General features: G+C 42.2%; 1 protein-coding gene across 3 annotated transcripts in view; it reads left to right on the plus strand.

Moving 5' to 3' along the window:
- LOC114449365 (laminin subunit alpha-3-like) overlaps window positions 1-24,499 on the plus strand; it is a 46,593-nt gene that overhangs the window by 11,532 nt on the left and 10,562 nt on the right. For all 3 annotated transcript variants that reach the window (XM_028426967.1, XM_028426966.1, XM_028426968.1), the window contains 51 exons: window positions 402-520; window positions 595-765; window positions 1,273-1,373; window positions 2,032-2,147; window positions 2,840-2,958; window positions 3,343-3,433; window positions 4,681-4,812; window positions 5,784-5,834; window positions 5,932-5,979; window positions 6,941-7,075; window positions 7,203-7,337; window positions 7,734-7,868; window positions 8,002-8,054; window positions 8,636-8,735; window positions 9,442-9,494; window positions 9,614-9,719; window positions 9,833-9,932; window positions 10,017-10,173; window positions 10,732-10,870; window positions 11,013-11,155; window positions 11,326-11,429; window positions 11,521-11,677; window positions 11,898-12,061; window positions 12,170-12,278; window positions 12,369-12,466; window positions 13,295-13,493; window positions 13,661-13,787; window positions 13,948-14,093; window positions 14,483-14,598; window positions 14,774-14,985; window positions 15,064-15,268; window positions 16,026-16,170; window positions 16,272-16,412; window positions 16,722-16,883; window positions 17,228-17,329; window positions 17,417-17,500; window positions 17,742-17,972; window positions 20,494-20,607; window positions 21,210-21,328; window positions 21,423-21,503; window positions 21,603-21,703; window positions 21,796-21,849; window positions 21,930-22,081; window positions 22,536-22,646; window positions 22,733-22,844; window positions 22,961-23,137; window positions 23,215-23,411; window positions 23,483-23,599; window positions 23,830-23,984; window positions 24,115-24,256; window positions 24,351-24,450. In XM_028426967.1, coding sequence (XP_028282768.1) covers window positions 402-520; window positions 595-765; window positions 1,273-1,373; window positions 2,032-2,147; window positions 2,840-2,958; window positions 3,343-3,433; window positions 4,681-4,812; window positions 5,784-5,834; window positions 5,932-5,979; window positions 6,941-7,075; window positions 7,203-7,337; window positions 7,734-7,868; window positions 8,002-8,054; window positions 8,636-8,735; window positions 9,442-9,494; window positions 9,614-9,719; window positions 9,833-9,932; window positions 10,017-10,173; window positions 10,732-10,870; window positions 11,013-11,155; window positions 11,326-11,429; window positions 11,521-11,677; window positions 11,898-12,061; window positions 12,170-12,278; window positions 12,369-12,466; window positions 13,295-13,493; window positions 13,661-13,787; window positions 13,948-14,093; window positions 14,483-14,598; window positions 14,774-14,985; window positions 15,064-15,268; window positions 16,026-16,170; window positions 16,272-16,412; window positions 16,722-16,883; window positions 17,228-17,329; window positions 17,417-17,500; window positions 17,742-17,972; window positions 20,494-20,607; window positions 21,210-21,328; window positions 21,423-21,503; window positions 21,603-21,703; window positions 21,796-21,849; window positions 21,930-22,081; window positions 22,536-22,646; window positions 22,733-22,844; window positions 22,961-23,137; window positions 23,215-23,411; window positions 23,483-23,599; window positions 23,830-23,984; window positions 24,115-24,256; window positions 24,351-24,450 — 6,438 coding nt within the window. The remainder of the gene's footprint in view (window positions 1-401; window positions 521-594; window positions 766-1,272; window positions 1,374-2,031; window positions 2,148-2,839; window positions 2,959-3,342; window positions 3,434-4,680; window positions 4,813-5,783; window positions 5,835-5,931; window positions 5,980-6,940; window positions 7,076-7,202; window positions 7,338-7,733; window positions 7,869-8,001; window positions 8,055-8,635; window positions 8,736-9,441; window positions 9,495-9,613; window positions 9,720-9,832; window positions 9,933-10,016; window positions 10,174-10,731; window positions 10,871-11,012; window positions 11,156-11,325; window positions 11,430-11,520; window positions 11,678-11,897; window positions 12,062-12,169; window positions 12,279-12,368; window positions 12,467-13,294; window positions 13,494-13,660; window positions 13,788-13,947; window positions 14,094-14,482; window positions 14,599-14,773; window positions 14,986-15,063; window positions 15,269-16,025; window positions 16,171-16,271; window positions 16,413-16,721; window positions 16,884-17,227; window positions 17,330-17,416; window positions 17,501-17,741; window positions 17,973-20,493; window positions 20,608-21,209; window positions 21,329-21,422; window positions 21,504-21,602; window positions 21,704-21,795; window positions 21,850-21,929; window positions 22,082-22,535; window positions 22,647-22,732; window positions 22,845-22,960; window positions 23,138-23,214; window positions 23,412-23,482; window positions 23,600-23,829; window positions 23,985-24,114; window positions 24,257-24,350; window positions 24,451-24,499) is intronic.

Raw genomic sequence — 24,499 nt, forward strand, 5'->3', positions numbered from 1 at the left:
TCATGTAAGATGTGTGAAATTGGATCCTAGCCCTGTAATGTCTTATAATTTCTAAATTGCATACCTGAAACATATTTGGTGTTTGCTGATTTGGCATGTCTGATGGCACCTGTTCACAGGGATTGCCTGGAGACATTTATTTCTTTAGGAATTGTCTTCAAATATATCCAACTTCATGTTCATTCATGATCATGAAGAGCATGATAACTTCAGTGCTCTTTGCCTTCAGCTTTGCCCTTGAATGATTTATTTCCAATTGTACTATTACTAGAATTCCTTATTATTCTATTATTCTTCCAGTATTTTTTTATTGTTCAATTTGTCCATAGTGCAAAAAACATGCATACTAACTGTTTGATTGGCACAAAGTGTGAGCAAATAAACATGTCATTTTTGAACAGATTCAAAACACGAGTGTATTGAAAGGTTTAGAAAGCAGCCCAATGCTCGTATATTCAACGATGATGATCAGCTCTGCACCACAGAATACTCACGGATCGTTCCTTTGGAGAACGGAGAGGTAAAATATCCAACTCAAACCAAACTTCCTGCATTTTATAAGGTGTATTTGTGAAATAAACTTGTGCTGTTCAGATTGTGGTGTCTCTGGTCAATGGCCGGCCGGGGTCCAAAAACTTCACCTACTCCCCAGTGCTGCAAGACTTCACAAAGGCAACCAACATCCGCCTCCACTTCCTGCGCACCAGCACCCTGCTCGGCCACCTTATCTCCAAGGCCCAGAGGGACCCCACCGTCACGCGCAGGGTGAGGCACAAACTGTACAACCTCACACTGAGGTGTCATGCTGGCATGCTCTTGTTTCCCATTTGGGAAAGCCAGATTTATTGCTTTGCACCACCTACCTGCCAGCTTCCTTTTTGCTGACACAAACACACAGATCTGCTGACTCATTCATCTGTGATGCCACATTTGTCTGTCCATGTTATCATGGTAATTCTACTGATGACACTATCTTATATAGCGTCAGCAAAATTTTGTTTTAAAGTAAATGACTTGGGGACATAATTCTAGAATTTTACCCTCTGGATTAATCTCGGAAGCAGCTTTTTACATCTTCTCTCTAAATCAGTGCTGCCAGCTGATTCACCCTATGAAACTGACTTCAGTCTACAGGTCATAGTTTAAGTTTGTACTTGTCAACATGTGATAAATGAGTCTTTTAAGCAGATGTTTGTTCTGGTGTGGGAGATAACACTGCTATTACTTTGTAATTGTGCTGGTGATAACAGTGTTTTCTCTCTTTGCTGACAGTATTACTACAGTATCAAAGACATCAGCATTGGCGGACGTTGTGTTTGTCATGGACATGCACAGGTGTGCGGTGCCGGACGTAACCTGAACAACCCCAACAGGTTAGCAATGCTTCATGGTTTAGTGGACACCCGCTGTGTGGCTTCATGTAGCAGAGGTAGAACAGACAAGAAATGTATAGTGTAGTAGATATAATCAAGTACACTGAATTCTTTCTGAGACAATTATCTCATATGTTGTCTACATGACATCACCATGTTCCATTTCTATCTCTGACATGGTTGGTAAAATGGCAAGATGAGTGATAAAGAACTGGTTTGACCCACTGTAGCTCTTTGTAACCTGGAAAACAACAGAACAACACAGGATGCTTCACTGTGACAGCTTTGTTCTGCTGAATGAAGCTGCCGTCAGCTAAACACTACAGATACAGTCGGTGATTGATAAGGTGGCCAAAGGTCTAGAAAACATTTTTCATCATAATCCCCTACCTCATTTATACACATAATCCACGGAGCAGGCAAATTAGGTCATGCTGTCATTGATCTCAAATTTTCACCACCCTCATTGTATTTGTTAAACATCAGTTATCAGACAGAGAGTTAGACTCTAGCTAGCAGCTAGATTTAGGATCACATGATAGTCTGAAAAACTATTGTAGATTCATTCAAATTTGTACTACTGCTGTGTTCACCATGACAACGCTGTTAGGTTTAAATAAAGTTGATGGATTTTGTGTGTCTCATCTCCTTTCATCAGACTCCAGTGTGAGTGTCAACACAACACCTGCGGAGAGTCATGTGACCGCTGCTGCCCCGGCTTTAATCAGAAGCCATGGCGTGCTGCAACTGTTGACAGCCCAAATGAGTGTCAGCGTAAGTGTTCATGTACCACTTCATTTGATGTGTAAACAAAACCACACTGTGCTGGCTCCTTGAATTACGACCCCCGGAGTGAGGGCTGAAGTGTCCTCTCGCCTCTGATATTTAAGGCCTGGGCTGTGGATGCCTTGATATGGTATTGCAGTGAGCCTCAGTTGAAGAGTTGAGAGGACATTCCTCATATGGTGCGTGTGATGATCAGCGCACTGCCCAACTTGCTCTGGGATAACTGCTTTTTGTCTGCTTAGCAAGTTGGCTAGCCAGGCCTGCGCCAACCTAGATGGTGAAAGCTTATCAGTGAGCCTTCCAGTCAGCCAGCAGAGCCCGTGTCAGCTGGAATCTAATTACTCTGGACTGTTGACAAATTTCCCTTTATGAAATATGACCTCAGATCATCCACAAAAGCAAAGAGAGAAGATCTGTAATCCAATCAGCGCACTCATGTAGTCACACTGCACCATAACCATTTATAATGAGACTCAGGGGAGGTATACAGGAAGAGGATGTAGTGTCTTATTTGGTTTGGATTTTATAGTTTCCTTTAAGGTTTAACAACCAGACATGTAACTCTCTTTTGCAGAATTAGAAGCTTAAGGTGCTTAAATACAGTTGTGGGATCGGTGGTAATTTGCTGAGTATATAGAATAATCCTGTGTGTGTCTGTGTGCCGGGGGTTTCCTTCTCAGCTTGCCAGTGTTTCTCCCATGCCTTTGACTGTTATTATGACCCAGAGGTGGAAAAGAGGGGAGCAAGTTTAGACACCTTTGGCAGGTATGACGGAGGAGGAGTGTGCATCAGCTGCCAGGTATGAAATGCATATCAAGTCTAAACTGATTCTTGTGTGTGTGTGTGGTTGTAAGGGTGGAGAGTGTGTTAAAAAAGAAGAAACATTCGATGTTTTGTGTATTTTACTGGAGTCCTCCATGTAGAATTACAACATTTACTTTGCAACTTGTACAAACTGGTTTATGAGGCCAAGACAAACGTACACTTTGCTTTTGTCCAAGGAGCTGATTTCATGTCATATTTTTGCCAAAGTGTAGCACTGTTAACAGGGCATAACCTGGAATGTGATACACACATAGAGAGCCAAATCTTGAGTTATGTCTACTGAAGCTGTTGTTTTCTGTTGGATGCTCACTTTAGTTTTATGTGGGTCATTCATTGATTTTGTATTGTTTGTTTTTAGCACAACACTGCTGGAGTGAACTGTGAGAGATGCATTGAAGGCTTCTACAGACAGTATGGAGTTCCTCCTGAGTCTGCCACTGGATGCATACGTGAGTCTTTGTATTATTTGCACTCTCCCTTTGACCTGCTGCTCAGTTTTAAGACTCAAGTCTCTGAATGTTGGCAGTACTTTGGGGGAATTATTGGCTGGATGTGTGTGTAAGCTGATTTGTCTCCTAAATGTTTTGTTTCTTGTATTTTTCATGTAATTGAATATGAGAGTGGAAAGCTAGTATATTCAACATAATGGAAAAAAATGAAGGATGAGAAGGCTAGGAAGTTGGAAGTTGTCTGGACACTTACACTTTCACCCAATTTTGAATGTTCTCACAGAAATTCACATTTAGAACATTTTGCTGACTTTAAGATAAGGATAAATGTGTCTCCAAAGTAAGGTCACACAGAGCATGCACAGGTTTACCCCGATGATATTGCCTTAGGTCATGACATTCCTTACTGCAGATAGCTTAACCAAAACATATTGACCTTTGTACATTATAAATTCTACCTAGTGACCTATGCCATGCAGTCTCATCTCTAAAGTTTGATTGATTGATTGATTGATTGATTGATTACAGAAAGATCATTGCATGACTCAAATATTCTCTCTAAAATGGGACAGTTTAACAAAGAGCTGTTGTCATATTATAAAATGTTCTTTACACACCAGTTTAAATCAATATTTGCGACTACTCTAATCAATGCAATTAAAATGTTCCACAAAGACTTCCCAGGCTAGCAGCTAGGAACTAAGCCCTGTTTCACCATGTAGACATTTGACCTACAGTATCTCTGACTAACAAGTAAAGACAAAACAAGAGTTTTATTCAAAGAAAGGCGCCAGCATCTGGTTTTAGACAGACTTAGCTGGCACCAGTGCTTGTATTATTGCTAAACTGGGCTCTGCCATTGTTTACATTACTTTAATGGTCTATGGCTGTTCCTCATGGTATAAATAGCTGCCAGTTATGTTTGGACATTACAAAGTAGAGGAATTAAACTGGTTGCCCTGAGCACTTTGAAAAGTAAACCACAGAACCTACAAGCTCAGTTTAGTCGGCTTAGTATATGTGTGTGATATGTTCAGAGTCAGTAAATTTTGTGTCATTATTTGCTTTTACAATGTCTTATTTTTAGATAAGAGCTATTTATATTTATACATATTAAGACAGATGATGTGCAGTCAGTTCTTTCTGTTTTCTCTTCATGTGCATCTTAGTAGCACCGATGCTCCTGTTATCAAGACACAGTTATTTCTGTGATTTTTTTATATATATAATGATGTGACACCCAACAGCCTGCAGCTGTGATGAAAGGACTACAGCCGGATGTGAAATGGGGTCTGGAAGGTGTATCTGCAAGCCACAGTTTACTGGAGAAAACTGCAACCGCTGTGCCGCTGGATACTATTACTACCCCGAGTGCATCCGTAAGTTTCTGTTTCCATTTATTCTTTCAGATAATTTCACTTCTGTGCATTGGTTTGAAGCAGTGCATGTATATGGGGTATGAGTTAGCATATGAGTTGGCAGACGCGCCTTCATATTCCATCTGATCCATTGATCTGATCACACTGCTCTCTGCTTTAGATGTCTGCCATGGTGATTCTATTCTATTCTATTCTATTCTATTCTATTCTATTCTATTCTATTCTATATGCTGCATGGCTGTGTGTGGAAGTGTTACTGCACATTCCACATACCATAATTCCATATAACAAATATAAATACAGATAACATACACACAAGGAGAATTCCCCCAATTTTATCTCATTCATCTGATTATGGAGGTAAGGCACTCAGTCTTTCATCTTTCAAGTTATTTTGTTTTGTCATGCAGGTGCTTTTTTTCTCTCTTTTGACTGGCATGAGATTTTTTTAAGGTCTCTGTGTGAACCTCTGTGAACTCTGCTACAGCACTCAGTTTTCTGAGTTCCAGGAATTCAATGTCTAACTGGTATTCACATGTTTTCATGGCAAGAATTCACATGAAATTTAATTTAATTCGATTACCGTAATCAACATTTTTTTAAATATGCACACACAGCCCAGCAAATGTAGATGTGCCCGGAGTGTTTGTTGCTCATGTCATTAACTTGAGCTGAGCTCCCATTTTATGTTCTCAAGATTTATAAAGTGGCTCTCTAACCAGCAGCCTGTTAGCACTGATGAACTAGACTAAACATGTCGGCAGTACAAATCAGGAGGCTATCTTTATTTCAAGAGATTATTCTTTGTTGACTAAATTAATTTCTGCAACATAATCTGTGACTTTACAAGGTTTTCTGTAAAGACAAAACAAAATAACCACAGTGGCCACAGCTGACAGTACATGATGGTAAATTTCAAAACATAAAACAGTAGCAAGCAATAGGAAAAGTTGACATTTTTTTTTTTGCAGGTTATCCTGTGTACCCGACAACCACCAAATCCCCTGCAGGTCCGATTGTAGGTACGTTCATTACACAAGGTTTCAGAGTGTGTCATGTCGCAACATCATTTAATAAGCATCTGAAATATTCTTATTATGCAATCTTTTTTCTCTACAGTTCCCAGTGCCTGTCCGCCGGGTTATTTTGGCTCACCCAGCTGTCAGCGTGAGTGTGAGAAGACAGATATGAAGTGTTTCTGGACTGTGCCACGTTGTGACATGACATGTGTCACATTTACTTACTGGCAGTCCAGGCTGTTAAAAAATGGCTTTTAAAGGCTGAAGAAGGTGTTAGAGGTCAGACAAGTAAAGGATTAGTATACCAGGGTAAAGCTGCTAAGTGCAAATGCAGCTCTTGTTACATGCAGAATGAGTACGGTAGTTAAAACACTTGATTGATTACCCATAAGGATTTAGGTCAATAACATGTCTATTATTTTTTGTTTGTCAATCCAAACATGGCCTGGAAATTGTTGCCAATCTTCTATTATACATGATCCAAATATGTCAATGAAAAAGAACCAAACTTTTCAGTCATATCGAGTTTTATGAGATGCTTAAAATATTGGTATGAGGCATCAAAATGCACAGTGACAGCAAAGACCATGCAGCTGTTCAGCAGAATAGACTTATTTTTTAAAAGACATTGCATCAGTGGGGATTCAAGCTCATGTCCTATCATGATAACAACATCAGTCATCTGGGACTGTTCAGTGAGAACTAACCAGTCTAATATTAGGATGGCCCCTGGTCTATATTCTCATTACTGGTTTCCTTCAAGCTGGGAAACCCATTACTAGTCATGTGAGATTTGTGTTAAAATGAAGACTTTTAGCAATGCTGTTGTCAGTAATCTCATTTGTAGGGACATGTAGAACTGTCCTTTCACATGTCTGCTCAATAATATGCCTGGCAAGGCTCGGCAAGATGTAGGCACCAGTGTAGCTGTACCACTGTGTGTTACAAAATGAGAATAGCTGAGTTTTTTTTCCATTCTTTGTTGTCATGTTGGACTGAAGAAAGAGTTCCAGCTCATTTGTAAGCAGACCACATAGTTTAGCGAGATTACTCATTTAAATTTAGAGCAGTTTGGGATCTTATTTATTTACTTGTGTGTTTGTGTACAGCATGTATTTGTGACCCCAGAGGGACTGTGTACGGGGTGTGTGACGCAGCAGGGCGCTGTCTGTGCCGTCAGGGTGTGGAGGGGGAGGGATGCGACCGCTGTCGCCCTGGATACCACTCCTTCCCAAACTGCCAGGGTGAGAGAGAACCAGCATACAGACTTTTATATCGAAAGTTATAAGATAATCATATATATGTTTACATCACAGATCCTTGCTTGTACACAGTATGTATGGGTTGAGTTCTATCTTTTCTGTCTTTCAGTGTGTCTCTGTGATGGAGCTGGTGTGGCTGACAATGTGTGCAGTCCAAATGGTCAGTGTGTTTGCCTTCCCAACTACGGAGGCCAGGACTGTGATGAATGTGCACCGGGCTACTATGGATATCCAGACTGTGCTAGTGAGTGGGTTTGATTCCTTTTTATGTGCCCTAGTGTAACTATGATAGATAAACCCGATGGGTGTGCATGACCTCTGCTGATCTAAGTGCTGCTGGAAAAAATGTAGGGTCTGGTTCCACTGCATTAACCGTGGCCTCTTCTCATGACTTCTGAGCACACATCCTCATTCTCCCACAGTGTCCTGCAACATCCTAATTTATCATCTGCATCAATGTTTTTAAATACAATCAGCATGACAGTGGTTCACACAGAGCTGAACATATGATATATATGGAATTCTTCCTTACAAGGGATAATATTCCCAAGAATAGACAGCTGGGAATCACTTAGGCAAATCAGATTCCCCAAAATAAACATACTCATCTATGGTAACACCACCCCTTTACTGTCCCCAGCCTGCCGGTGTTCACAGGAAGGCTCATACAGCACAGCGTGCAACCCATTATCGGGTCAGTGCCTCTGTCTCCCAGGTGTGGTCGGCCAGCTGTGTGACCGCTGCGCCTCTGGACTCAGGTTCCCCCAGTGCTCAGGTAACCCCCTCAGACACCACTCTACAATAATTTAAATGTTTTTGTGCCTTACTCTAACACAAAGCATCCTGTATAAGTATTTATTCCATCTATATATATATATATATATATATTAAATTTGGCTTGTTTTCAGCTTCCATTAGTGTTTGTAACACAGCAGGAAGTGAAGTCTTCGATTCTCAAACGGTAAGCAACTTTTACTCCTGGTCATGTTTTTTCTAGCCTGGATAAAAAAAAAGTGTGGATTTAAAGGGACAAAAAACTTGTAACTGAACTTTACCCAAGCAATTTTGCAAGAAAGAGTAACAAAAGGCCATGTCAGAATGCGATCTCTCCAACTGGGACGCAAACACCTTTATATTTTTGAGACTGACAGACATTAAACACCTGTGAAAGTACTCAAAATTTCCATTAGCTGCCATGATGACATACACACACACGCACTCAAGTAGTAAAAACAATACTAGCCATGCTGTCACAGCTGGTAATTAAAAAAGGAAAAGAGACTTCCTTCCATTTTGTAGAGGAAGAAAGAAACAACAACATGGAGTAATGAGAAGTAAAGACGCTTTTGTTTTGGAACATGTCCCACAGTGTGTTTAGAAAAAAGAAAAGCTACTAAGTTCCAGTCATCCAGAAGATTTACTGTAGTGCCATATGCAGGCCCATGAAACTGATTGCATCTATCTGATAAACAATTTTAACTGAGCTTTTTGCTGTAGCTAGAAGTCACAACATTTCTCAACACTCCTTATCTGTTGTTTCAGGGCTCCTGTCGCTGCCTGCCGAATGTAGAAGGAACTCTGTGTGACAGGTGTAAACCTCTCTACTGGAATCTGGCTACAGAGAACCCTCGTGGCTGCATAGGTGAGCGAGCCAGTCTTATTTTTTTGTCTCCAGCAAGATTAGTTCCGATCATTAACCCCATTTTTCTCTCGACTGTTTAATTACCGGGAGCAATCTAACAAGGCACTGATATGGGTCTCGGCCCTTCTTACCCAGAAGATATGTCAACATTCTCCTGTCAACAAGGATCTGGCTTCCTGTCCCTCAGTGGGGCAGCTGAAAATAACAAATCATACAGGCAAATTCCTATGAACTGCTTCTGGTGTGAGACTGACCACTACAAGAATAACCTGAACTTCTGCTTTCTAACCGTACAAAAATATGGAAATAATAATAAGGAGTTTCCCATTATACAGCAATAAGAGAGCAGCTCCAGGCTTTGTCCACATATCTGTCTTATGTTACAGTTCTGCTATTTTGTAAGAATGTTATCACTACCTGCTGCCTGAAGACACAAAGGGTGGGGGTGGAGGGTGCTTTTAATATACAAAGAATGTCTCTGGTTGGCTGTGGCCGGACATTAAGGGAAAGTTTTTTTCCCCACTGTGGCTGAAAAGCTTCTTTGAATCTTTGAAGTGCAGCTCTCTGAAGATTGGAGGGTTTTGCGTTGTTGTGCATCACCAGAACCCTGTAATCAGAGTCTATTCACTGCAGACCCCCTCACCACCACCCCCCCTTCAAATTTTCATAACCTTGCACCTCTCTCCCTCTCTGTCTCTCGTGCCAGAGTGTCAGTGTGATCTGAAAGGGACGCTGAGTGGAGTTGGTGAGTGTGAACAGGTGAGAATTTTCAATAGCCCCTCTGGTGATTATACACAGTGTTGGTATTATAATGTCAGTTAAAAGTTTAGTTTATTTTTTTACGGCAATGCTTTTCTCTTGATTACCTGTTTGTCTAGAAAAGTGGGCAGTGTCACTGTAAACCTAACGTGTGCGGGCATTCGTGTGACTCCTGCAAGGACGGATACTTCCTGCTGCAGAAGAAGAATTATTTTGGTTGTCAAGGTAACAGGTTCTTGTTTACCTCCAGCATCATAGTGTAGCAGAACCTTTTTTGCTAAAAAATGAAACAATAATTGTACAACAAACAATTAGGTAATAATTAATTTCCCTCCTAGGTTGTCGGTGTGATGTGGGTGGTGCCATTGGTATTGCATGTGATGAGACATCAGGACAGTGTCGATGTCGGCAGAACATAATTGGCCTTAAGTGCACTGAGTAAGATATGCCCGAAAAATAAATTGTAAAAATAAAACAACCTCAAATTAAAGTCATCATTTATTTTTCTTTTTTACTCATTAGGCCAGCACCAAACTACTACTTTCCCACCCTACACCAGCTGAAGTTTGAGGTGGAGGATGGCACCACTCCAAATGCCAGACCAGTACGGTTTGGTTATAACCCCCAGGAGTTCCCAGACTTCAGCTGGAGAGGTTATGCTGTGATGTCCCCTGCAGAGGTCCGTCTAATAACATTTGTACTTTGATACATCATTGATAAGTTCAGGTGATTGTTGTGTTGTTGATGTCTCCCTTTTCTTCATACTCCAATGACACTATTATTCTTTTGCTTTTGCTGTTGCACAAATAATCCTCCTTGATGCGCACGCCCTCCTGTTATTCAGTGCCACGGACACTGGCTCTCTTAGAACTAACGCTGTCTCTCTTCAGCCAGAGGTGATCCTAATGCTTACCCCTGGCTTTCCTGGACCTTTCCATATTATAATGCGCTACTCCACCCCACAACATAAGGGGCGAGCAAAAGTGCGAGCATGGATCGCGGTGGTGGACGAAGCTGACTTTCAGTCTTGCTGTGACTGTAAGTGAAGGGCCTGCATTGCTTTAGCTGCATTGACTTCTTTCACCTTTGTGTGCCTGTCTGTTGATTAACCTGCTTTGTTGTCCTAACCCCCCATTGCCCGCCTGTCGTGATTTTTAACCTTCTTTTAACACTGTCCCCCTCATCATCGTCTACTTGTGCCATTGCAGTTAGTCGTATGTCATTGTCATCTCTGCAGAGTGAAGTCAGAGTGTCAGTGCATGTTGATCCAAATGATGGGAGGCAGCACTTATTCCGTGTGGTTCTGCGGTTCATTAACCCCAGCAGCAGCAGTGTGACTGGTAGCATCAGGGCTACCAATAACAGAGGCACTGCAGGTAAGGCTGCCTCTGACAGTAAAACAGCTTTTACATTTTCACCATCAAACTGTCCAATCTAACCCATCATTAAAGACATTTCCTTCACTGTGGTGCATAATATGTGGTAATGCTGCTGATAGTAATGCTTGGTGCTTTGCAGGGTCAGACCAGAGCAAAGAAATCATATTTCCTGCAAGTCCTTCTCCATCCTTCCTCACTGTCCCAGGAGAGGGCTTTGCTGAGCCCTTTGCATTGACCTCTGGGAAATGGATCATCCACATCAGGGCAGAGGGGGTTCTCTTGGTGAGTTAATAAAAAAGATAGAAGATACTCTTCCTGTGTATATTGCACTTTTTATCTTTATGTATATTGTTTATTAAAGCAAGAATTATTTTGATTTTCTTCACTTTAACTACAAACCTCTTGCAACATGGATTCAATAATGAAATGCATGTTGTCCTACTTCTCTTTAGGACTATTTAGTACTTCTGCCTCAGGATTACTATGAAGCACCTTTGCTGCAGAAAAGGATCACCCAGCCCTGCACATACCTACCCACTGCAAACAGGGACACAAAGTAAACCAGCATTTCTGAGTCATATTGCTCATCCTTTTTACTGTTGGTAGACTGTCATCACTGACTTTGTCTCTTTATGTGTGTGTCTTAGCTGTCTACTGTATAAACACGTTGCCCTAGATGGCTATAGCTCTGTACTGGGCTCTCAGGGAAAATTGTCAACCCGGAGTGGACGCAGGAGGAGGCAGACTCGAGTGCGACGTCCTACACCGGATCACCCTGACATGGCTGCTCTCAATGGCAGACAGGTAAAGATCAGTGTCACACTGAGAGCTATTAAACAGATTGAGGTTATTAAGCAGCTGGTCAAAGTCAATTTTGTTTCAGAATGTGAAGACTGGATCTTCCTTCCTGAATATCTCAAGATATTTTGTCAAAATCAATCCTTGTTGCTTTTATTTACCTTTTACTACAACTCATTTTATTGGAGTTTATTTAGGTATGTCTCCCATGTTCTGTGTCCTGTAGTCACAGCTCCAGCTCAGTCTGCGTGTACCCAATCCTGGCCAATATGCCCTTATTCTGGAGTATGTCAGCGAGGTGGACACCGCCCAGAATGTTAACATACTCATCAGTGGTCAGTCCAGTGCACAGATCCCAGCCAGAGCCAACATTTATAGCTGTGCCTTCAGGTCAGTTTGTCTCTTTCACAGCTTTTCTATGAATGGTAAAACAAATTTGTTTCTTAAACTAGAGTTTTTTAGCATGCATAAGTTTCAGCTGTTGTGTGTTTTTTGCAGCCACTTGTGCCGCAGTGTCGCAGTGGACAGCAGAAATCAAGTAGCGCTGCTGCAGCTGACTCACTGGATAGACATTCTTCTGCAGACTTCCACTACATCATTTCTTCTGGTGAGCGCCACGTTCCAACAAAAACTGATTATATAAAGTCCATTATTGAGTCAGGAGCGTACAAATTGAAACGTGTGTTTTCATCTGTAGTATAAAGTATACGCAGTGCCTGCAGAAGAGTTCTCCATTGAGTATGTTAAGCCCAAGGTGCTGTGTGTCTCGACTCATGGCCGCTTCACTGAAGACACGTAAGTCAAGCAAACATTTCTGAAATGCTACATACTAAACTGGATGTTTTATTGTTGTTTTGAAGAATGGAGGCGCACATCTGTTCTCCAGGTGAGATTGTGTGCATTCCTTTAGCAGAGCGGGGTCACTTACCTGAGGCTGAAGTCAGGGTCGAGCTCTCTCTGTCATGCTTTCACTCTGAACCTAATGACCAGGTTAGGCGTTGCATTTTCACAGCTTTTAAAGCTGTCTGCAGCTCTGTCATCTACTATGTAAGGTAACTATATATGACAGAGAGGAAAATGTAATATGTGTTTTTGTGCACTATTTTGCATCACCTATCTCTGCTGACATCTGCATATAAATGTCCAGGACCTGTAGGCATAAAACACTTCAGATTGTTGTACCTAAAGAAAGTAAAAAAGAAAAAGCTCACGCATACTCACACACGTCTCAATTCCACAAGCTTTTTTGCATCTCATTTTGAAAGTCAGACTGTAAACACTGTGTTGTGGCCTGGATATGAGTTGTTATCTAGATACCTGCTAGTTATACAGGCTTCATAGCTAATGAGTTCCCAGACTGATAAGTTGTTAACTGTTTGCTTTTAAAGTACATATACATTTAGTCAGACCCTGTTAAAAGTAATGACTGCCAGAAGGAAACACTTTCTCAACCAGGTGAGTTGAGATTTGTGGTTGTCAAAAGATGTAAAAAGAGATTATTTAAGGTAAACATTGTACTTTGATCAACGCCTCCCTGGTTAATCCAAGCCTCGCTCTTCCACCTCAGTGGGATAAAGCACACACTTAAAGTAACATACATTTCTTTCTGTTTGATGTTTCTAGCCGGCACTGTGTCCTGGGGCAGTTTGACAAGCCCTCCTCAGCCCTGATCCTGTATGCAGCCCGTGACGGGCGGCTATCATCTGCACCAGCTGCTGCTCTCTATAGGGGGGAAAATGAGGATTGGAGGCGGAGGCGGCAGTCTGGTGTGTTCTCTGTTCATGGACCTCACAGTGATGGAACACTACTTAAATTTCCTCAGGTATTACACTCCACCCTTCCTCACCTTGATGAATAGTTTGAGTTTTATGGACCTGACCCTGCTGCTGGGCTCTGAAGACATTCAGCAGGCCATGCCATTACATACATTTTCAGTTTCACTTGGACTAGTTAATACTTTTTCAAGTTTTCTCTTTTTTCCCCCCTTAGACGGAGATCAGTTTCACTCCCAATGTGCCCCTTCCAGGCAGGTATGTGGTTGTGGTCCATTATCACCAGCCTGAGCATATCTCCTTCCCTGTGGAAGTGCGAGTGGACGCAGGGCGTGAATGGAGGGGTGAGTGTGTGGGAGGAAGTGGCAGTCCGACTCATGTTTAAATGTAATGTTTATCAAGTATATGTTCCCAGTTCACAGTATTCCCAGTGAGATCCATCTTTAAGAGCAGATTATGTCAGGATGGTCACAGGTCAAACGTCTGAACTGCTCTCTTTTGCAGGTCTGATCAACGCGTCCTTCTGTCCTGCTGTCTCAGGCTGCAGGGAAGTTGTCATCGCTGATGGGCGCATTGCCCTCGACTTTGACAATCCTTGGCAGCAACCCACCATCTCTGTGGTTGTGCCATCTCGAAAGACTCTTATTCTGGTTAGTTATATATCACATATTTAAAAATTAACAAGACTTTTAAGTTAGTAAAGTCTGTGTTTTGTACTGGAGTTGTTCAGGCTGAAGACTTGGCATACTGAAACTGTCTCTCCACTGTGTTATGCCATATCCCCAACAACAACAATGAAAGGACTGTGTTTTACCTGGCAGTCCCTTACAGCTTTATAGAAGCTAAGTTTCCAGCCTGTGTAACACAGGAGGGGCAGGTTGGGCTTTGCTTGCATGATGTTAAGAATGCTTTACTTTCCACTCTTTAGATTAAATCAAATAGAAAAAAAGGCCCTGCATTTTAACCTTCCCTGTAACATTTAAACCAACCAAAGTAGAAGTTTTTGTGAAGAATATGTTTTTTGTTTTGTTTTGTTCAGGATTATATCTTGTTGGTTCCTGATAGCAGTTACAGCCCTGAGCTTTTGAAAGAGAAGCCGCTGGATAAATCTGCAGACTTCACGCAGCAGTGCAGAGGAGAAGGCTTCTATATTGAGTATGTATCCAACAAAAGCTAATTTGAAATCTTACTTTTTGCTAAATAAATAAAATTTATTACATTGTGTGGCCTTCAAGGCATCAGGTTTTTGGAAATGGTGCCCTCTAGCTGCTATATAAGTATAAATCTCCATCTGTATTATAATAAGAACTCCTATTTCTTTGATTTTTAGCCCCACGGCTTCTTCACAGTTCTGCAGAGATTCAGCCCACTCTCTTGCTGCAGCTTATAATAACGGAGCTCTGCCTTGTGATTGTGACAAAGCCGGTTCTACAGGAACTGTCTGTGATCCAGTGGGAGGACAGTGTCCCTGCAGGCAGCATGTCATCGGACGGCAGTGTACAAAATGCGCCACTGGATTCTTTGGATTTCCCTACTGCCGACGTGAGTACATATTTACTGATGTGAGAATTCTTTCTTTCAGAAAATACACACACACTAAATCTTGTGTCCTTTCTGCAGCATGTGAATGTGGCCGCCGGCTGTGTGATGAGGTGACAGGACGCTGCATTTGCCCCCCTCAGACAATCAGACCAGCCTGTGATGTGTGTCAGGATCAGACGTTCAACTACCACCCTTTGCTGGGCTGCGATAACTGTGATTGCTCTCCAAATGGCATAGATGTAAACGCAGGGCCTCAGTGTGACCGCATCACAGGACAGTGCAGGTGACTTTTCAACCGTTTTACACACTAAAGTTTTTGTTATGTGTGTTTTTTTCTTTTATTTCTCTTATATACTCCTAATTATTCTTCACTTTATACATCTATGTGCAATAGTTAAGTTGTTCAAATAATATAATTTCTTAATTTTCCTCTACTGTATGACTGGGTCATTTCTCTTTCAAACAACTGTGTGAGTAATGACTCTTCTTCGACAGTTCCAATCATTCTTCCCCCCCTTTTTTTTGAGTGAGAAGAAAAGCTGGAATGTGGGGCCCGCAGTTTCAAACAGTGAAAATGAAACATAACACCAAACCATTACCTGTGATTAATGGCTTGCTGTTCAAAGTCCAGTAATGTTGACATACAAATTTCTTTTCTGTCAGGAACCATTCTGTGCAGCTTTTTTCAGAGCTTTTGTGCCAACGTTACTGTACAGTATAATAACAACATGTGTGTTATATACATGTTTACACACTGTACAGTTGTTATAAACAGGAAATATAGCAATAGGAACTGCTTTGGTTTGATTTCTCAGCCACAGATGCTGGTGTTTGATGTCTTGAGGCTCTCAGACTTGTGAAGAAGACGTTGGTGTGGATGAGGTTTTAGTCCTTGTGGACTGCTGCCTCCTTTCAGAGAGTAGCACCCTGAATTGAACAGGAGAGCCACAAGTTCTTCCCTCCCTCAGGGTCCTGGAAGCGTACTGGTCTCAGTGAGAAGATGCTACAAAATGTGTTTGTGTGTCTGTGTTTTTATGTAGTTGCAAGCCTAGAATTGGAGGTCGGCGGTGTAATCGCTGTGCTGCAGGATATTATCGCTTCCCTGACTGTATCCCCTGTGACTGTAATCAAGGCGGAGTTACTCCTAACGTGTGTCACCCAGACACAGGCAGGTGTCTCTGCAAGGTGAGTTCAGTTTATCGCAATGCTGATCCAAAATCTCTTCTTCTTTTTATCTTGACTTATTGATGTGACTTCCCTTTTTTCTTACGCTGCTGTGTTTGTAGAGACATGTTGCTGGAGTCAGGTGTGATACTTGTCGGGAAGGTTCCTTTTATTTTGACCCCTCCAACCCTCAGGGCTGTACAAGCTGCTTCTGCTTCGGAGCCACTGACCAGTGTCAGAGCTCCAGCAAACGCAGGGGGAAGGTGTGTTCGCTTTTTCGTGTTCTTGCATGTCTGGGAATGCCATTGGAAATTTTATCCTTGCACTCTCTGTGCTGACAGAAGTGTGTGCTGCCTTTGTAAAGCACATTCTGTAAAACTAACCAGATAAAGGAACACATGGTAATTGTTCTGTGACCTGGGTATGATTGTGTTGTAATATCTCTATTGCATGAACCCATGGTGTCACATGTACTGTGAATAGTCTTGGTGCTCTCCAATAAATTTCCACATGCATCTTCAAATTTAGGATTTAACTTTATCATAAACTGTCAATGCATTTCCTGTTATTAGTTTGTGGACATGCGTGGATGGCGCTTGGAATGCCCCAACAAAGTGGAGGTTGTCTCTGTGTTGAACACAGCCAGTAACACAGTGGTTGCAGATATCCAGGAGCTTCCTTCCACAGTGCAAACTCTACACTGGGTGGCACCACCGTCCTACCTGGGAGACAGGGTGAGTCACTGCAGGGAGAATGGGTGGCGCTGATGTTTAGGTATGAGCGCAGATGTTGGATGGTACAAACATTTGATCAAGCCTTGTTTTTACAATGGTGCAACAGTAACAGGGACACACTAAATTAAGAATCAATGTTGAAATGAATACAAAAAAATGGATTATATGTGGTCATGCATTTAAAGTGTGCTGAGATCATTAAACATATTCTGTGTGTCAGGTTCTAAAAACAACATGATAAAAACCTCAACTATGACTTCCTAATGGAGAAGGCTGGCTTACATATATGCAGAATGTGCTAAACAGCACATTCAGTAAACTAATGTGTAGTCTTTCTCCTCTAGGTTTCATCTTATGGTGGCTTCCTCACCTACCAGTCTAAATCTTTTGGGATTCCCAGGGAGGGGATGACTCTGCTGAACAGAAGACCTGATGTTATGCTGACTGTGTGTGATGTTCCTACTTTTATACTCTTAAAAGCTTTATTTTTTAAGTGCTAGCCAATGTATCCATTTCTTCTCTCTCCCTCTCAGGGTCAGGATGTGACCATCATCCACATGGCTTCACAGCTTCCACTTCCAGACAGGCTGCACCAGGGCAGAGTCCAGCTTGTGGAGGTAAAATAAACATTTCCTCTGTTTTTTGTTTATAGTCTAAAACACCACTAGACTGTCATAATAGACCCTGATTATTTTTCTCAGAGCCTTATAAGTAATAATATTAATCCTACTGATACTTTGATTCTTTGGCTTGGATAGGTTTGTGTAGATTTAAGATTTGTAGATTAAAGTTTTTATTTAGGCAGAAGTTGACACCAGACTTTTTGTCTTTTGACATCAGACTTTTTGATGTTTGCAGGGAAATTGGCGCCATGCTGACACCAACAGGCCTGTCTCTAGGGAGGTACTGATGATGGTCTTGGCAGGTCTGATGGAGCTGAGAATTCGTGCCTTGTACTTCACTCAGACCCAGAGACTCAGCTTGGGAGAGGTGGGCCTAGAGGAGGTCACAAATTCAGGGACCGGGAGTCCTGGAAACACTGTGGAAGACTGTTCGTGCCCCTCTCAGTACACTGGAGACTCCTGTGAGGTGAGTTATAGTCTCGAGTGACAAAATGGTGACAGATGATAAGCTGTACAGTACTGAAAAATGTACACTAAATTATTGTTTTGTGCACTTGAAATCTCCATGGTGTTATGTCAAAAGGAAACATGAAAAAAGCAGTGAAAGGGTGGGGGGATTAGAAGCTTTTTGTCGGGTAACAAGCAGGGTGGGGCCGTGTGCTGATCGAAAGGCATCTTGTCATCTTTGAAGAGCTGTGCCTTCTCCTCATAGTTTTAGGGTGTCCCGACGCGCCTGAACAGACAACCACACCCTTTTCCTAGAGGAAAGTTGTTATCAGCTCACGTATGTTTGTGGAATCCACTGGAAAATACCGTCCAGAGAGCGCTGCAGCTGAATTGTGTAGCCCCAGGCAGGGATATGTGGCACAATCATGCAGACATAATATTAGTGATTATACAGCTATAATCACTGGCATGGTTACAGCTTACAGAGACATAGTGCAAACACCCATGATGCAGTTGCATACTTTAGTCTTCATCTTGTGTTTGTGTTAGATTTGACCAAGTATTAAAAACTGACTTTCTTGTTTGTGGTGGTGTTGTTGCCATGAGTATAGTTACATACCTTTGTGAGCCACTGTCTGATTGGGTGTGGTTAGAGGAAGCTGATTATATGTGGCCAAAGGCAATATGACAAGTTGCCTTGCCTTGAAACATGAGGTGTGGCCTTAAACAACATAAAGTTACTCATAAACCTGAGTGTGCATCATGTGTCTCTAAGTACAGCCGGCACACCTAGTTGTGTCTGTTGTGTGTTTGAGGTGCGTGATTCAGGTGTGAGTTTTCTGTCTGTATTGTCTGACTTTTCACTCAGTCACATAGACTTGCATAAACCACACACACACACTTGTGCCCACACACACTTACACACAGCTTTATTGCCAAACTAAAGATTTATATTTGAGCCTTTTTTTGTTGGAAAAATTGATTTACTGTACGTGCACGCACCCATATTTTCCTGTGTGAATATATCTCAAACAATTCTTTCACTGTTTTTATATATGTTAAAAGATAAATGTAATGGGGTCAGCAAATATGTAAACACTTGCATGTGTGTGCTTGTGCGTCTGCATACACTCACGTCAAGCTGCAAGACTGACTCAGGTAAACGGGGTGTGTCCTCTCCTGCCTGTGTGAGTGTGACTGTCTGTGTGTGTGTTTAAGAGGCAGAGACGAGGGAGAGCAGATCATTATTTCACACAGACTAACCGGGAGGAATGTCAGATACGTGCATGGACAGACGCTGGCGTAGAGGGGTTCTATTTCCGACCCTGATTTACTGGACATTGATTGGACTTTGCTGCGCCGGCCACAGGCCCTACGAGAAGGGAGAGCGACCCCGCTATGCCAGACATCATGACAGATGGGCTCAGAGGATACAGTACCCCTCACTTTATGACCAGGACACTCAGCGGATAGAATATCCATCAGTAAATGACCAAGGCAGCCAGGTGGTTCGTTATCCCTCAGTGCTTGACAGAGGCCAGACAGTTCAGTACCCTTCTGTTATTGACAGCAGTGCCGGTTCTCAGATTCAGGTAAAATCTGTGAAGATGTCACGTATGTGGTTTTTGTTGTTTTGCCTCAGATGTGGAATACACCACTCCAGTGTCAGGTGTAGATTGTTTGTGACTGAAGGACACTTATCTCTGAAAACAAAGGGCATGCTTCAGTGTTAATTGTTAATGACACTTGCTGTGCAAATAACCCAGAGAGGTGCACTCTGAGAGAGTGGCTTATTATCATCTTCTGTAAGTGGAAACACAGCTATGTGTTGGCAAAATCAAAGGCAGCTGAAAGTCTCTCTGCTAAAGTGCATGGATAGTTAGCATTGTGTCATGTTATCATAAAAGGTGGAGCATTATGATAAGGTAGGACTGACGGTCAGAGATTTAAGAGGGATTTATGTATAGGTTAAGAATTAATGCCGAAATCCAGGAGCATGACTGCTAAGCACACATTATAAATCAAGCATATCTGTTTCAAAGTACAGATTTTATCTACATGTGCAGTACACTTCCCACACCTCATATTATAATTATTCTTTTAATGTAATTGTTTCGATGTTGGTGTCAGGAGCTTAAGTGAATTATACAAACTTCAACCCTGTGTGATTTTCCAGGTAGGTTTAGAGGTGTTTTTGTTTCGGGCCCCATTTATGATGGCTGCCATCCAGGAATGTGGATTTGAACTCATCCACTTCACTTCATTTGACACCCTCAGTTAAGATCCCTTTCACAAAGAGCTCAGATGTCTCACAGTGGTGATTGCATCATTGCTTTTTGGTGGTCAAAGATGCTGGCATCTTCAAATCATCCATTGACTTGTCCACCTTGTGGAGGTGTTTGAGTGTAGAAGGGGCCAGTGCTGAAAAAAATGTAATCGGTTCTCTCCACCTCAGGCCACAAGCTTATTAATCAGCCCACATAACATGTGTGAGTCCAACTGAGTGATCACATTTTAATATGTGTGTTTTTCCTCCTCAGAAATGTGCTCCTGGTTACTACAGAGATGGCAGCGGGCCTTACCTGGGCCGCTGTGTGCGCTGTGAGTGCAACGGGTTGGCTGTGGAGTGTGAAGACAGAACAGGGAGGTGCCTGGTAAGAAATATACTCAACCCCTCTCAATGACTTCATGACCACACAGACCTAATACCAGGAGGGATAAATTCACCACAGCTGACTTAGTCACAGTCTAGACCTCCAGTGCACATCTGCACATCAAACACTGCATACAAGATCATTAGATATGGCCTCCTGATTTCCAGTTATGAGGCCCTCTCACTTTGTGTTATCCATGATAGGAAACAAGCTGCTACGCATTTCAAGATCTCAGCTATTTCTCTTCTGTCATTGTTATGCAATATACTCAAGACTAGGCCTGTGGATGCTATGCATAAATGGATCCAAACATCTACAGCCCTAAACCAAGTGGACACAAGCAGCTGAACACGTAGCACGTAGATGTTTGCCTCTCCGCTCGATGGTTGATTTGGTTCAGTGTGTATGTAAAAGGCTGGCTGCTCTGATCTCTCTCACACACACACACACACACACACACACACACACACACACACACACACACACACACACACACACACACACACACACACACTTGTTTCTGTTTGCTTTTCATTACGTTCCTTCTTCACATTGTCTTTCCTTGTGACTGGTTTGTAATGAACACATAATGTTATTTCCAGAACTGTCAGTACAACACAGCTGGGGACCGATGTGAACTCTGCAAAGAAGGTTACTATGGAAACGCAGTTCAGCGGACATGCACACCATGCCCATGCCCATTCACCACGCCCACAAACAAGTGTGTAACACACACACACATTTAAATGGCTCTACAATTAAATGGAAATGTGTATTTTAGGGGTTTAAACTGTACTCTTCTCTCTGGTCTGCAGTTTTGCAGTTGGTTGCAGAGAGGTGTACGGAGCGTTCCAGTGTGTATGCAAAACAGGATACACTGGTGAGAGATGTGAGAGGTGAGTCTGTGTTAAATAATGCGGTTCAATTAGGATTACTGTCGGCTTTTTTTCTTATTTGCGTTTCACTCTTTTTCCTTTTTATTCCTCCCTCCATAGTTGTGCTCCCGGTTACTATGGTGATCCACTGGCAGCAGGAGGAAGTTGTCGGCCTTGTAATTGCAATGGCAATGGTAACAACTGTGATCCCCGGACTGGAGGTTAGACTGTCCTACTTTCACTACTATGATTATTTTGCATTTGTGTTTCATTCTTTGTAAATTGACTCTCACTGTTTTTACTGTTTTGGCAGTTTGCAAGAACACACTGGAGCCAGGAGATACAAACACGGAAGGCAACTGCCAAGGTGAATTAACGATTTACTGACTGAACTTAAACAAAGCATGAATGATCCTTTCACTAATTATGGCTTCTTATATATTCCAGAGTGTGATAGTTGCGCTCAGACCTTGCTGGTTGACCTGGAGAAGCTGGATGATGATCTGGGAAGGATCAAGGCCCAGCTGGACAACGCCACAGCCAGCACATCCTCTCTAGACAGGCTGAACAAGCTGGAGAAGGCTATAACAGACACCAAGGTAGCACAACGATGTACAAAAACCACAAAATAAGCTTGGACACACAGTCACATCCATTTTAGAATCTACACTTTGCACACATCCATTACATACCCACACGCACAAACACTGTCACAGAATAGGCATGCTTGTTCAAACAGTGGACATTCCTGATGATAAGCAGCACTCAGCTCCCCCAGCCTCTGTGTTAACATGAGACTACAGTCCTGAACGCACGTGTTCATTCGTGTTTCATTGTGATTTTTGTGTGGCATCTTCCTCATTTGAGAAAACACACTTTCTGGCTGCATGCTTCTTAGGACAAGTATGAACTGATCGAGTCATTTCGAGTTATCGACAGTGTCCTTTTTGCATCACCAGCTGTCACAAAGTGCTGCTCCTGTATCCTAGCAACCGCTGACTACTGTAGATGATATGTATATTATATTTTCTGCTTCTGCTGTAATGTCTGCAGATTCTTGTGAACAAATACAGCTCTGCCATTAACACTCAAAAGACCAAAGTTGGCCAGCTGGAAGAAGACACGGACACGCTTGTAGATGACATCAGCACCCTCAAGGACAAGGTAAGAGTGCCTAGTTGTATAGGTATTTCTGCATATGCATTCATAAGTTGGAACACGTGTGTTCATTGTTGGAACGTGTTTTTTAGGCTGACAAGAGGGCTGCTGATACTGACAAGGCAGTGGCAGATGTTGAAAAAACCCACAAGAGGGCTAAGGACTTGAATTCAGAGATTGAGAACTTACTCAAGAAAATCCAAGGTAGAAAAATGTAGCATGGCTTTGTGCTGCTGTTGTGTTGTTGTTAATTTTCCAGTTTTGTGTGTGGATAATTGGTTCACTGGCTTGACTGAGTGTGTGTCTCTCTGTGCTTGAAGATCTTCTGAACCAGCTGAAAAATCAAGCAGGTGACAAAGGTGGCAGAGGTGATACGCCCAGTGAAAACTTGGACAAAATGCTGGAGGAGGCTGAAAGAATGGTGACGGAGATGAAGGAGAGGGACTTCACCCCTCAGAAGACAGCTGCTGAGAAAGAAAGAGATGAGGCTCAGAAATGTACAAGACTTACTCCTACAAGCTTTAATATAAGCTAAAAATCAGAATGGAGTAAAACATATCATCTTTTTTTACAGTGCTAGACTACATCAAGGCTAATATGACTAATCAGAGTGACCAAAATGAGGCGGCAGCAGAGAAGATTCGAAGCCTTCTGAAAGATTATGAAGCCAAGCTTAAGGACCTGGATAAGGCTTTGAAAGATGCAGTGGACCAGGTGAAAAATGCCAACGCTCAGAACGGCCTCAATGCTAAGACACTGGAAGAACTGCAGGTAATTAAAAAAAAAGTTGTTGGTTGACTGAGTGCTTTGTATAGATACTTATATTTGTATTCTCTCTACAGAAACGTATCGCAAACTTAAAAAAGGAGCGGAAGACGGTTGAAGACCAGATGGCTATGGCTGAGGCTGAGCTGCAGAAAACAGAGGATATGCTAAAAATGCTCTCAGACAGCAAAACAGTATGTTTGACCTATAATTTTATATATGTTATATTTTACCGGATCACAATGAGCACTGTAGCTGCGTTGTTACAAACTACCCAGCCTCTGTCAGGTTCTTACCGGCTGTTCATTGAGAAAATAACAAATATAACAAAGATATTTTGTTCAGTGTGCTCTGAGATGAGATCCCAGGCATTCTCTCTTATCATGAACCACCTGCACACATTGTCTCTCCTTCTCCTGTCTAGGAGTACGAACATCTGGCAGCACAGCTGGATGGCGCCAAGTCTGATCTGACCAAGAAAGTGAATGAGATTTCCAAGGCAGCGGGCAAGAAAGACATTGTTGAGGCTGCAGAGGAACACGCTAAGAACCTTGACAAGCTGGCAAAGGAGCTCGAGGAGTAGGTTTATTCATCTGTTCATGATAAAGACATGTGTTATTATGGCTTTTAGTTTGGTTTTAGTGAAGAATTATCTGCTGGTTGAGTGTATTTTAAAGACAGGATCTGTCGTTTGTTTGTTTTGATATAGTGCTGTAAAGAATGCAAGTGGGCGTACCGAGGTGCGTAATGCCAGAGATGCTATCGAGGCCTACAAGAACATCACAAATGCCATCAATGCTGCCGAGGCTGCTGCTAATGAGGCCAAAGATGCTGCAAACAATGCCTTGAATGTAAGCCATGCTTCATTGTAACAAAGCAAACTTCTTAGCACGATGTAAAAACATGTTAGAACAACAAATCAATGTTTTTTTTTTCTTCTTTTAGAATGTGAAAAGCCAGAACATCACACAAAGAGCTAAAGACCTGAAAGAGACCGGTGGTGATCTAGTGAAGAAAGCACAAAAGGCAGAGAAGGACCTTCAGGGTATTCAGCCATCTTCTTTAAGCTGTTGTGTTTAAAATAACTCTCAGTT

Source organism: Parambassis ranga, chromosome 17 (genome assembly GCF_900634625.1).
Source record: "Parambassis ranga chromosome 17, fParRan2.1, whole genome shotgun sequence".
Taxonomy (NCBI): Eukaryota; Metazoa; Chordata; class Actinopteri; family Ambassidae; genus Parambassis; species Parambassis ranga.